This window comes from Atractosteus spatula, chromosome 6 (assembly GCF_055471065.1).
Source record: "Atractosteus spatula isolate fAtrSpa1 chromosome 6, fAtrSpa1.hap1, whole genome shotgun sequence".
Classification (NCBI taxonomy): Eukaryota; Metazoa; Chordata; class Actinopteri; order Semionotiformes; family Lepisosteidae; genus Atractosteus; species Atractosteus spatula.
Genome location: NC_142711.1, coordinates 63,939,195 through 63,951,928, shown reverse-complemented (window position 1 = coordinate 63,951,928; position 12,734 = coordinate 63,939,195). Strand labels below are relative to the sequence as shown.

General features: G+C 44.0%; 1 protein-coding gene across 1 annotated transcript; it reads left to right on the top strand.

Annotated features, from left to right (window-relative positions):
• The first annotated feature begins 453 nt into the window (after nucleotides 1-453).
• Nucleotides 454-12,462, top strand: pex2 (peroxisomal biogenesis factor 2). The gene is made up of 2 exons (XM_088919583.1): nucleotides 454-517; nucleotides 8,360-12,462. Exons 1-2 carry the CDS (start codon nucleotides 514-516, stop codon nucleotides 9,295-9,297), a joined length of 942 nt encoding a protein of 313 aa, XP_088775709.1. The 5' UTR covers nucleotides 454-513; the 3' UTR covers nucleotides 9,298-12,462.
• The last annotated feature ends 272 nt before the right edge of the window (nucleotides 12,463-12,734 follow it).

Sequence of the window (12,734 nt, the reverse complement as noted above, 5' to 3'; positions counted from 1 at the left end):
GTTGCGATTTTTTTTTTACCTATTCTAGCTCAGGTCCAGATCTTTTCAAATCACTTTCCATTGAAAGTGCCCAAGCCAAGTAGGACTGTACAGTAAACTCCGTTAAACCGATCAACAACCAAACCGTAGCTATGGGTCAACCTAGCCGTTGCCTTTATCCCACCCACCACCTGCTATACTACTGGTTGACGTGCAGGCACCTCAACCGATTGTTGAACACAATTGGCTCTTACTTTCCAAACAAGGTAGTTTATAAACAAGCTTGGTTGAGGTTCACTCAAACCCCGCCCCTTCTCGCCTGCCGCTGAGATTTTCATCTTTGCCTCCTGGAGCCCGGCGGAGGCGATTGGCCCCGTGAGGCTGGCGTTTCCACGGCAACGGTTCAGCGATTGGTCGGCTCGTTGCTAGGGTGTGGCCAGGAGCCGGAGACCCCGGAAATGCCTTCTGGTTCCCGTGTGAGGGAAGAGGACAAAGTTTACGAAGAAGACGGGACCCACGAGGAGAAACTAAATCATGGGTAAATATCGAATCTTGTCATTGTGATTAAAGACAAAGCTGGCAGTAGCTGGGAAACTGCTATTGGATCGCACGCTTCATTTCTGATTTGTGTGTGCAGGTCCACCGTTTCGTGCAACATAGGAAGTTAGCCAGGTTTGGTGATGACTTTAGTGGTCAAGTACTCCTCATTCGTTCATCCCCTCACAACCTGCTCTGTCTGATTCCCGTGAACGCAGACCATTGTTTTGGGATCTCGACAAATACATCTGGAAAGTCCTGGCATGGGGGAAGTGAGTGCAAGTCATTGCCAAAGACGGGAACCGTGTGTGTAACCGTGTAAAGATGCCGTAGTCAAGTTGCTTGAGCACCAGCGTCTCCCAAGTTTTTACCCTCCACTGAGGCGATCTGTGCCACAGCTTTATCAGCGCAGCTCTTGCGTGAGACGGTTAGCCGCTGTATGAGGTTTGTGCGTTTCCTCATCTGGTACCTGCTTGTTGATCCACGGAAATAGCTTCACCCGGATTTGAAGTCAAGCTTCGGCAACTGATGATACACGAGGAGCCTGCGGACAGGGATCAAACTTGTCCTGTAGGTGATCTCGGTCGGCGACTTTGCATACTTAGTAAACAAGACGAGCACCACAGTGGGAAGGTGGCAAAGCTGAGAACAGGAGGCACCTCTTTACACAAGGGGTTGTGGAGGTCTGTAACAAGCTACTCCTGCTGAAGCCGATACCATGGTTGCTTTCAAGAAATGGCTAGAGACCCTTGGATAAATTAGCTGCTAGCAATCAAATGCATTAGACGGGCTACTCTCTTTAATCTGAAAGGTGCAAAGCAGGAGTTTGAGCTTCATTGGAGCAGCAGGCTGTGTGTGGATTACAGAGAGATATAACTCCTGTGTTTTAGGAAATGAGCAGAGCAGGACAGAGAGAGAGAGAGCAGGAGAATGTGCAGTGTAGCTCAGTGAAGAAGGTCTGTGGTCTTTCTTCTGAAGAGCAGCAAGCTTTATTAAAGCTTAAGGTGTGAAATCGGACAATAATCTCACTCACTGCCTCTCCTTCCTGCAACAGTACCATCTGTGTTTTTTTTTCTTTTTTTTGTCATTTTTTTTTTGTTTTGTGCTTTTTGTAGCGGTAAACTTGGCTAGCAGTTAGTGTAATAATATCTGTTTTATGCCTATGTGAAAGGACAGCACTCATCGTAGTCTGCATTCCACTGCATGGTGGCACAGTGTGGACGTCCTGCAGTTTCACCTTAATTCTGCTGGCACACCTGTGCACCTGGCAGGCTGCGCGGTGCGGCTGCTGGAGCACGACGGCAGCCAAGCACACACCCAGGCGGAGCCGCGCGTCAGTCCTCTTCTATATATGAGCGCAGGGAGGGGGGTTTAGTAGTGCAGACTACATGGATGTGCATTGTAACAGGAGGACTCAATGTGCTTTCTCCTGCACAAGGGGTGGTAAGTGTCTGCTGCCAGCCGTGTTGTCCAGGCGGATATGATACCCTGGCTGTACAGGAAACAACTGAGCGAAGTCCTTGGATCCACGTTCAAACAAATGGGCTTGATGGGCCAAAGGGCATCGTATCGTTTCTGATCTTTTATCCTCCTGTTCAGAGAGAAACTGCGTTTTCACACTCTTCCTGGGGCCCATCTCTTTAATCCATCTTGTTCTTTATTGAGTTCGTCAAACCTCAGATGTATGGTGGGATTTGCAACTTCAGTCCTTTCTCGGTGCTGAATCCGCAGTCACGAGGCTCAGATCACACGAGGAGGACTGTCGTCTAGTCTTTGTGCAGTACCATTCAGTTGCAGTTATTAATTATTATCATGTTATTAATACATCCATTAATTGCAATATTTTAGAATTAGAAGCAAATGGGTTCTGAGCGGTAGTTTCAGTTTTATTGGTGAAATAATATTCCTGCATTACCCACATCATTTTTTTATACATTTGGATTTTTCCTTTTTAAAAATGAATAAAAGTCATGTCTGGGTGATTTTCATTTATCTTGTAGATCTGAAATCAGTCTTAAATCTTGTGATTTGAGATTCTTTTACCATGCGGAACATGCTAACCCTTTGCCAAGAAGTTGCACAAATATAAAGCAGACAAAGGGTCTGAAGGGACAGTTCTTTGTACTTGTGCTCTTCACTGCCCTGTGTCCAGAGTGTACCCCGTTGTGAGATAGGCTGCGGCTGCCCAGTGACCCTGGTGTGGATGAAACAGCTACAGGGTGAAGGGATGGTATTCATTGGTGAGCACTATAAATATGGTCTCAGCTTTAGATGATGGTCTTTTAATCCACAATTTCAGGCTACTCGCCTATCAGTCAAAACAGCCTCTTGCCTTTTAAAGATTAAGCAATATTGATGAACCTGTCTCTCCTCTTTGGGTGTGTCAGGTCAGTAGGTCAATTTGTTGTGTGTAATTCTATGCTGGAGTGTGTAATTGGCACACCATTATCCCACTATATCAATAAAAATCTTATTGCTGCCAGTAGTCTGGTGTATTCATATTAATAGCAGGCATTTTGTCTTTGTAGTTAGGAGGTTATTTCTCTTAAGTAATTCTTTACTGGCAGAATCTGAAATCTGAAATGGAACTATTCAGAAGGTTAATTGAACTTATTAAATCTGACTTCAACATGTTCTCATTTATTTGCCATTGTTCTCTGTGTTTCTGTTTAAGTCACCATACATTTTTCATGAGTTTTTAAGCTGTTTTCCTGAGAACATTTATGCTTATTACTTTGTATAGGTTTAGCATCCTCCACCTTCAAACTCCCTGAATCAATTAATTCTTTTAAATAATTTAGATCCAGTGCAAACTAGATTAGGTAAAATGCATGTCTCGTTGTCAGGCTTGGTTTAAAAGATGTTGTTCAGACATTAACTTACCCCTGACCCTCGAGCTTGCAGATTTCTTTGGTGATTAGGGAAATAGGGTTGCCTTGACAAAGCATTAGTGAAGCAGCAAGGGCATGGGACCCCAATACATTTCCACTCACATGAATGTTTTATGAAACAGACCCATCGTAATTAGTCTGGCCACTGAGTGGACAGTTTTAGCTCCTTCTTGTTTTCAGATGAGATCATGTCAAAATATTGAAACTTGATTTTCAAATAGCTTTTTCTCCACGGTTTCCTTTGTAGAAAGTAAATAAAGTTTTCTAACTCTGCAGCACAGTGAACAATGCAGTGTCTGCTGTACAGCAACATATATATAGCATATACCGTATGCAATGTACTTTATCCTGTAAATTGCAGGGGTGCTTGAATATCTTAACCAAGGACAGACAGAAGTCTAGCCTGAGTTAGTTTTGAAAATGAGCAGAATCTCCCCCTGGCCTCCTGTTGGGAGAGCAGTGAAGATGCAGTTGCTATGCACTTGACTGTTTCCCAGGTTACCAATATCATAGCCTTTTGACCTCCGTTTAGATTGCTGCACAAGTGAAGTTAGACACAGAGATATGGCTGTGCTCATAAGCCCTCATTAGCATTCTAGGAAGTAGGCCTGTGTGTTTGTGGTGATGTGGGTTAGGAGATGATTTTCAGCAGGATTTGGTTTAGGTGGCACTGAGATTTTTTTTCAGTTTAAGAAAGACTAAAGCAAAGAAACGATAGGAAAATTATTGCGGTTTGTAAACAGTTAAGAGTAAGATGGTCATAAGATTTCTAATGTGATGATTTTTTTCATGTTGACACATGCACACACACACACTTATACTAGTTATAGTCACTGAACACCTGGAACAACATGATCATCAAGAAGTTGAAAAACAGGTTAGAGCTAATATCTGGAGACCACTGTGTGAGAGTTAATAATCTGCATCTTTGCAGACAAGTCTCAGCCACGTCACAGGGCCGTGAAATGATGTTTGATAATGGATGAAGAGCTGTTGTTGCTTAAGGAATACTTAGGTTCTATCTTGATCTTAGGTTTGGCTCATCAGTCCTTCTGCTCTTAACCTCTTGGGAGTGAAAGCGTGTCTGAATGATGTGGAATATGAGCAGTAATCCCTGGGGAAGTTTGGAAAAGGGCGGAGGAGACTGGCAGGCAGATGGTCAGCAGCACAGGAGAAGCTGCTAAGTGGTGTTGCGTTGACTTTCACGCGTGTGTCGGCAGGGCTGCATGGCTGTGTGAACTACACCTCAAAATAAAAGCCCAGTAAAAGGTCAGTTCATACACTCACCTGAGCTACGGACTGAGCTGCAGGCACCTGTAGACACTCGGGTGTACCAGGCAGTGTGCTCCTGTCTGTGGGGCACACGGGTCCACTAGCTTTCCATCCACAGTCAGCTGGTGCCCTTTAAACCCTGTGTGTCTGTTTACCAGTGAGTCTCTTTTCTGAGAAAAGGCACAGAACTTCTGGGAATGATGTAGTGCACGTTGCACTTTCAGTTTGTTTTGCAGGTTTCATAAAACAAATGTTTCGATGCACAACTGGGGAGACGCTTTTGTTGTTGTTTGTTGTTTTCCAGGAGAAGTCATTGTGTTTGCTTGAGTATCTGTGCTCGGCTGAAAGGGTGGTGGAGCTCGTCTCGGCCGGTCTCGGGTTGGGGGGAAAGGCGGCCCTTACAGCTCCAGTTTGCAGGTCCCCCTGTGAGCACGTCTCAGGTCTGTTCCAGAGGCTGTGCTCAGACCTCTACAGGTTCAGGAAGAGGAAGTCTGATCTGTTTCAAAGGTGCTTCTGTGGGAACAGATCATGGATCCAAACTCTGTTGAGTTTTGCTTTTTGTGGAACAGAATCTGGTTTAGTTGATAAATTCTTTAATTCCCTGGTTCTCACCTGCACAGCAATTTAAACATTAGAACAATCTCAAACACGTCCATGGAGCAGTCTGAGGCATTCTTGTGCTAGATGATGCTGTTGATGACTGGTGCACCATCACCAGGGCACGTGTAGCAGGCAACACGGCATCATTCTTACCCTTTTAGTGTTGGAAACCTGCAGGTGCTGCACACCTGATGCCCATGTGCACAGATGCACATCTCAGGTGCGCAGATAAAGAGAGCATTTGTCAGACAGCAGTTCAGGAAGCTCAGGCGAGTTTTAAACTCTGCATGCAGTACAGTAGCATGTTAATGGTATTTAAAAGTCCGATAAATTATCAGGATATCAGCCCAGCACTCTTGATCTGATTATATACAACCATTCCATGTTGTGTGGGCAACTGTACGTTTTTTTTTTAAAAATGCATTTCAACTCTATTAATCAATTGATCTGCTGTTTCTTTTGCAACAAAATAATGTCACCCTGTGGCCTTCTTCAGTTCAGTTGAATCGGTTTTTGATGTCCGTGACCACGCGCTTGCCTTTTCCCCAGAATGCGCTACAGTCTTTTTTAGGGAGCCAAGCGTCGCAGGCCGTTCAAGCAGAGCGTGGGGAGGTCAAGGCCCGGGCCAGCTCCACGGGCCCTGCCGCCGCGGCCCGGCCTGCTCTTCCAGGAGCCTCCCGCTCGCTGCCCTGCTTCCCCAGGCTCCGGCTCTGCGCTCTCCCCCCAGGGGAAGCCGCTTCCAGCCGCCCAGAGGAGGGCTGGTTCGTTCCGCTGTCAGTCACTCCACCCAGGGGTGAAAGTACGCGTATTTCAAGTTCACGCTGTATGTGTTTCCCGTGTCTTTGATGGTATGATTCTCTTTGTTTCCCTCCTGTGCGGAACTCGCTGGTGTTATGAAGGGAGTGGAGGATTCCAGATGGACTGCATTAAGAATGTGCGGAGGTCATTATGGAAGGAAGAGTTCTTATTGCTTTTCAGTTGTGTACAAAACCCCGATATTTTAAAGACCTGGGTGTCGGCCTGTGTACGTCGTCTGTTTGTCCGTGTTTTTTTTTTATTTTATTTTGGTTTGTTTGCAACATTGTCCGGGGATAATCGGAAATAAGTATAAATGCAAACCCGCAGTACAGAACAAAAAAAAACTGAAACTGCTCCTTCTGCAAAGGACTTTTACAGATGTGTACAATTAATCAATTAAATGTTTCATTTTACTACATTCTCACACCCTCCACTGAAAAAAACAAGCCTGTGTACTGATCTTTGCATGTTCTAAGCGTCACGAATGTCATTTAAGAATTGGCACGACGGTGACCCAGATGAAAAAGCATTAATGTGCAAAATTTCCAGTGGATTATAAAAAGCTGATATAAGCGTTTAATTTATTCCTACGCAACGTAAAAAGTATATAATCTTACCTCCAGTCTGCCCTGATAGAAGGTACCAGGGATTTCTCAAGCGGCAGAGCATCACCAGGAGGAGAAAATGAAGCGGCTCTCGTTTGGCCGAGCACCAGAAAGGCTGTGGCTGTCTTTCTCCAGGGTGCCAGTTCTCTGTGTCTTCTGTGAACTGTATGTGTACGGCTGGGCTTTTGTTTACTATAGCAGTAAATATGGCCATTGACTGCATGTTTTGATGATTACCTAAGAATCATAGATTTCCAGTTCCTGTAGTTAGAGCCTTGTAAATTTAAATGCTTAATTTTTATAGGCAGTGAGCATTGACAAAAGTGTCTAGTTGTAATATATCTCGTAGTACCACGAGTCTCAAGAAACATGTCAATAGTAATCCTGGTATTGATAGCAGCCCTGTAGGAGACGTTACTTGCCCTAGCTAACATCCATGTGGTCCTCTTAATCATAATTACATTAATATTGACAAGCCCTTGACAATAGCCACATTACTATTGATAGCTTTCTGTCAATAATATGTTCCCAAATAAAATATATTAATTCATAACTTGTAAACTGCTCAATAAAAGCATTGAAAAGAATATCAGGAGTTTGTATCCCCAGAGTGGAGTGAAGCAGTAATTTGTCTCAGTTACGTAGTCCAGCTCAACTTTCTGCTTCCTTCTTCCACAGTCTGCTTGACAGACACCATCTTTGAGAAACTAAAAAGTCACCTGCTGTTCCTTTGCTTTTTACTTGGTTTTATTTTAATTTTCCTAGCAGGTTTGGTTTAAAGATCCTCATGGGAGCTTGTGGGGTAGTCTGAACATTTTTAGTTTGCATTTTATTTTATTTTGTACTTGGGTAATTAGCTTGTTAAGCAGCAGACCAGAAGCATTTGTCTGCATTACGTTTGCGTGTAGGACATCTGAGCTTCTTTTAGTAAATGGGAGTTTAATTTGAATTTAGTAAGCGACTTGGATTTGTAGACAGAATAGCAGTCTTTATTGTTCTGGACTTTACCATGGCTCAAATAATATCCCAGACTTTTACATTGAAGATATTTGACATTTGCATCAATCAGCATTGCGTTGTAGATGCTGTTATAGTTTTCAGTCTCAACTACAGAAATAATTAGCACGCTTTCCTGTTTTTTTAACTCCTGTAACCGCAGTAGGTATAGTAAGTAAAAAAAAAGAATACTAAGCCACTTCAAATTGTTTTAGAAAATTAGGCTTTTGTTTATGGTTTAGCCTGCTATACATTTTTAAAGAAGTACATTGTTTATGAAGTGGCACACCAAGGAAATCTCACAAGTATTCGGAATGTCTTAAGCAATAACATTATACGTGGTAGCAGTTTGATTGACACCTTCCCTTTCTGACACAACCATAGCAGTAAAGCAGGAATATTCTGAACAAGACATTGCAGCCCTGGGTTTCGATATAAAGGCTGTCAGAGGAAAGTAGTTCCACATGGCGGATGTTTACTGCATTGCTAAGCCTGCGCTCTTTGGATAATCTTCTATGATGTGATTTGTCCACACTCTGAACCTCCAGAGGGAACAGTTATAAGACCTCCTGTGCTAGTGCACAGCAGAGCTAAAAGGGAATTTCTTATGGATTTTACACGTGAAAAGCGATTTAGACCTAAATGTAAAAATGCATAACAATTTTCTTTTTCTGCTCGCAGATGACACTGGAGGAGACAAGCATTTCATGGAAGACAGTTCAAGCACTGTAACTCCAGTTCTCAGAATAAGTCAGCTTGATGCTTTTGAGTTGGATAGAGCTTTAGAGCAGCTCGTTTGGTCACAGTTCACCCAGTGCTTCCAGCATTTCAAACCTGGGCATTTAACCCCTTTCGAACCAGAGCTAAAAGCGCTCCTGCAGCTGCTGCTTTGGAGGTTTACCATCTACTCCCAGAATGCCACGGTTGGCCAGTCTCTGCTCCACATCCGGTACAAGAACGACCTCTCCCAGGCGGCCAGGTACCAGCCCATGAGCCGGCAGCAGAAGCTGTGGTTCGCGCTCTGCACAGTCGGGGAGCGCTGGCTCCAGGAGAGGTCTCACAGCCTCTTCCTCCGCCTGCCTGCGGACTCCGCCTTTCCCCGCGTCCGGCGCGCGCTCGCCTTCCTGGGCGGCTTCGCGAAGATCGCCAGCCTGCTGAACTTCCTGGTCTTCCTCCAGAAGGGGCGGCTTCCCACGCTGACGGAGCGGTGCCTGGGGATCCGGGCGGTCTTCAGCCGGCCCCAGCGCGCGCGCGAGCTCGGCTTCGAGCACGTCAACCGCGAGCTGCTGTGGCACGGCTTCGCCGAGTTCCTCATTTTCCTGTGCCCCCTCGTGAACATGCGGAGGCTGAAGGCGAGCGTCGGCTCCGTCTTCCCGCCTCTGGGAGGCCTCAAGGCCAGCGATGTCTCGCGGGCGGCGCGCTGCCGAGAATGCGCGCTCTGCGGCGAGTGGCCCACTCTGCCGCACACCATCGGCTGCAGCCACGTCTTCTGTTACTACTGCATCAAGAGCAGTTCCATCGCCGACGTGTCCCTCACGTGTCCGCAGTGCGGCACGGGGGTGCAGACAGTCGAGCCGGTCAGAGTGCAGATTGAAATGAACAACTTTCACGCAAGGTGATGGCTCACTCGGGGCCTCTGGGGCTTAAAACTAACGACATTGTGTTTGTTGAAGAAGGCCTGTGGAGGTAGTAGAAACATGCACGTGGAGGCTGCTTCATGTCCTTCTTCCCCTTCGTTTTTCACTTGGTATTTCTTTTTTTTTAAAATCATCGAGCAAATACAGAATGGCGTCTGCTAACCAAACAAGTTAGAAGTGCATCCCTAATTTTCACGCAAAAAAAAAGGTTTTTTTCTTTCAATGAATAAAATATTACTGTACTCCATTCCAGGAAATAACTGTAAAAGTGACACTTTTTCATCTGTGATTTCATCGATTTTTACCGAGGGTGTTTCAGTATAGAAACGTTCAGGTTTGTACTAAATGAGACAACAGTTCTGGGGAGAATAAACAGATATCCAGGTATTATCCAGATAGCTCTGTCGCTCTTTGAGCAGCTCGGGATGGTTAAGGGAAAGAATATGAGCAGCAGTTTGAATACATTCTAGCTAAATAATGGACACACTGTATTAGCTGTATTCATTTGTCAATGCTTTATACGTTTTTTTCCTCCTGAAGTGGCCACAAAATGAAAATTGATAATGCTTGTACTACAAAGCTTACTGCTTTTTCTAAATCGTTTTCTTAAGCACGCTTTTAAAAGGTGAATCTAGTTAATTTATTTTTGTCAGTGCAATTTGAATGAAATTGCCTTTTTTATTTTCTTAAAAGATGTTTCATAGATATTATAAAATGTATTTTTTAATCATTCAAGGACAAATCATGCATCATACTTCTTTTAGTATTAATGCAGATCTGTCTTTCCTTGGAGATGCACGGTTTTGCAGTCGAGTCCTAGGTAATTCCATATGATTTTTACAAGAGTTACTGTCCACTAGCTTCTAAAGGAACACTACATTTTTAATTCCACACAACAGCGCCAATATAAATTTTCTCCATAAATGTTTAATTAGTGATGAAGATCACCTTCATGTGATGTAAATGAAAGAACACTTTCTGTTTTTTTTAAATAGTAAAAGGCTTGACCAAGCAATACTAACCGGTGAAAATCTGTTTGCACCCATTTGATTTGGAGATTCAGTGCCAGATTAAACACAGTAATTATAGTCTGCTGTTTAATGCCATTGATAGCCTGTGCTCCAGTGCACTGACTTTGGGGTGGCAGCCATGCTTTTATTGGCTTCTTAAGGATAATGCTTATTTCTTAAGCACTAATAATAAGCCACATAATACAATAAGATCAAAACAGAAGTGTACAGTGCAGATTAATTCTTACACTAGTCATCACCGTCAGTCCCAACGCGCAAATACTTCCAACTAACATACCCAGTGATTTCATACCATTAAAGACACTTTGTCATTATCACTGGGAAGGGCAGGACTAAACAATAACTGAAACAGCAGCAGAACATGCTGCCCATACATTTGCAATGTTTTATAGTCCCGAAGGTCTTGGGTTAGAAATCATTTTAATTTTTACACTTCAGTACTGAATTCCTTCAGGTGGGGAGCTGCGTCTGCATGCGTAGGCTGCAAAGGAACAAGTAATGTTTATTCCATGCTGAAAAGAGAAGAGAGAAAACACAGCATTTCAGCTGTGAAGCCTTCTTCGGGTGTGAGAAAGAAAGGGCAGACAGCAAAGATTAAATGGCACGGGAGAACAAAAGCTGGGAGAGTGGAGGAGGCGGGAGCAGGGGAGAGGCTGAGGGGCCACTCGGGTGGAGAGGTGAAGAGAGGGGTGAAGTCGAAACCTGCATGTGAACAGAGAAGATTACACGAAAACAAGTCTGTCATTTCTGTTCTCTTTTCAGCATGGAATATACCTATTACTTGTTCCTGAATTCCTTCTACTGTTTTAGGGTGAAATCCTGTACAAAAGCAGCTACACATCTACTCACATGTATATGCATCCAGACCTGAATTGTCAAAAACCATGGGGGAAACTACACTGTTGCCTGCTTAACCAGTGTGAATCCTTATTTCCTGTATCTGGCAAAATATTTTCATTTTCCTGATTTTTTTTTTTTAATCTGACAAATGTGCAGTAGACATTTCTCAGTATGTCAGCTCACTAGTACAACAGCAGCAGCACATATCCTCTTTTGACTGCGAACACAGTACACGTCGTGGTGGCATAAAGGAGCTGAATCTCTTCAGCCATGAGTGGCAGGTCTTACAGAGGAGACTTAGCTCAGGTGGGGTAAATCCTGATCAGAAATTAATCACTCCGTGCTGTGCAGTGAACAACAGCCCTGATGGCACAAGGAATAGGGTAAAATGCATTTAAGACTGGCTGGAGGAGACACTTTTTGACATGAAAGGTAGTGGGTGCCTTGGCGTTGTTGAAGCTGATCTCCCGGGATGCCTAAAGAAACACCTGGCTGAGCTCCCTGCTTCCTCATGAGCGCTATGGGCTGTCCGGTCTGCACCCTTCCGGGGCCGTCCTTGTGTCCTTAGAATTCCAGCTCAAATCTTATTAGTCCAGCTGTAGAGCAACAGTTTACAACACACTCTGAAGACACAAATGGTGTGTTACCCCTTTTTCTGGGAAAACAGTGTTTTGGGAAAACATGCTTCCCACCACATTTTCGCTCTGTGGCTTTAGTCGCAGCATGACGGGTGGATTCAAATGCCAGTTTAGCAAATATCCACTTGCAAATATTGCCGGGGAAAAAAACCTGGGAAGTTTGATCTTCTAGCCTACTCAGATACATTTTGATGGTTAGTGTTTGTTTAAGAATTTGAGGGCTCCTGGCGAAATCACCGTGGTCTTGTGTCTGCGGGGGGAGGGGTCTCCGACGGGCCTACAGCCCTCGCTCATCTCCTTTGCTTCTGCCTGAGGTGGCTGCAGACTCTAACAAACCCAAGCAGTACTGGACAACTTTGAGGCAAATTACACTCTAATCCCAGTAATGACTTCAAAGACAGTTAGTTATTCTGACGTTAACCTACATGAATGACTTACGCCTGAGGCAAAATGTACCCCAAGTGGAATGAAACCTGCTAGAAAGTCCCACCTTTTTTGATCACTCTGGCTTAATTAAATGTTTTGAAGGTGATCACTTTTTCATCTCGGATTTTGATTTCTTTGTCCTCGGTTTCTCATAAGACCAGGCAATTAAAAAAAAAAGCAAATGTACAATGCTAATAAACCTGCTACTTGTCTTTGGTGTCATTTATTTTCTTTATGACTGCCAGTAGATAATGATTCAATCGTGATAATGTGTGTTCAAAGTATGTACGGTATATTGGTTTTAATGGAAATGACTTAAATTGCAGAGACACTGAAAGCGTGATCCTTTATCTGCCAGTGGTTAACAACTGTAAAAAATGTGCCATAGATTTTTCCTCTGAAAGATGACGGAAATAAGAACATAAGAAAGGGTTCAAACAATGGGAGGTCATTTGGCCATTCAGGAACATTAGGTAGTTGGTAG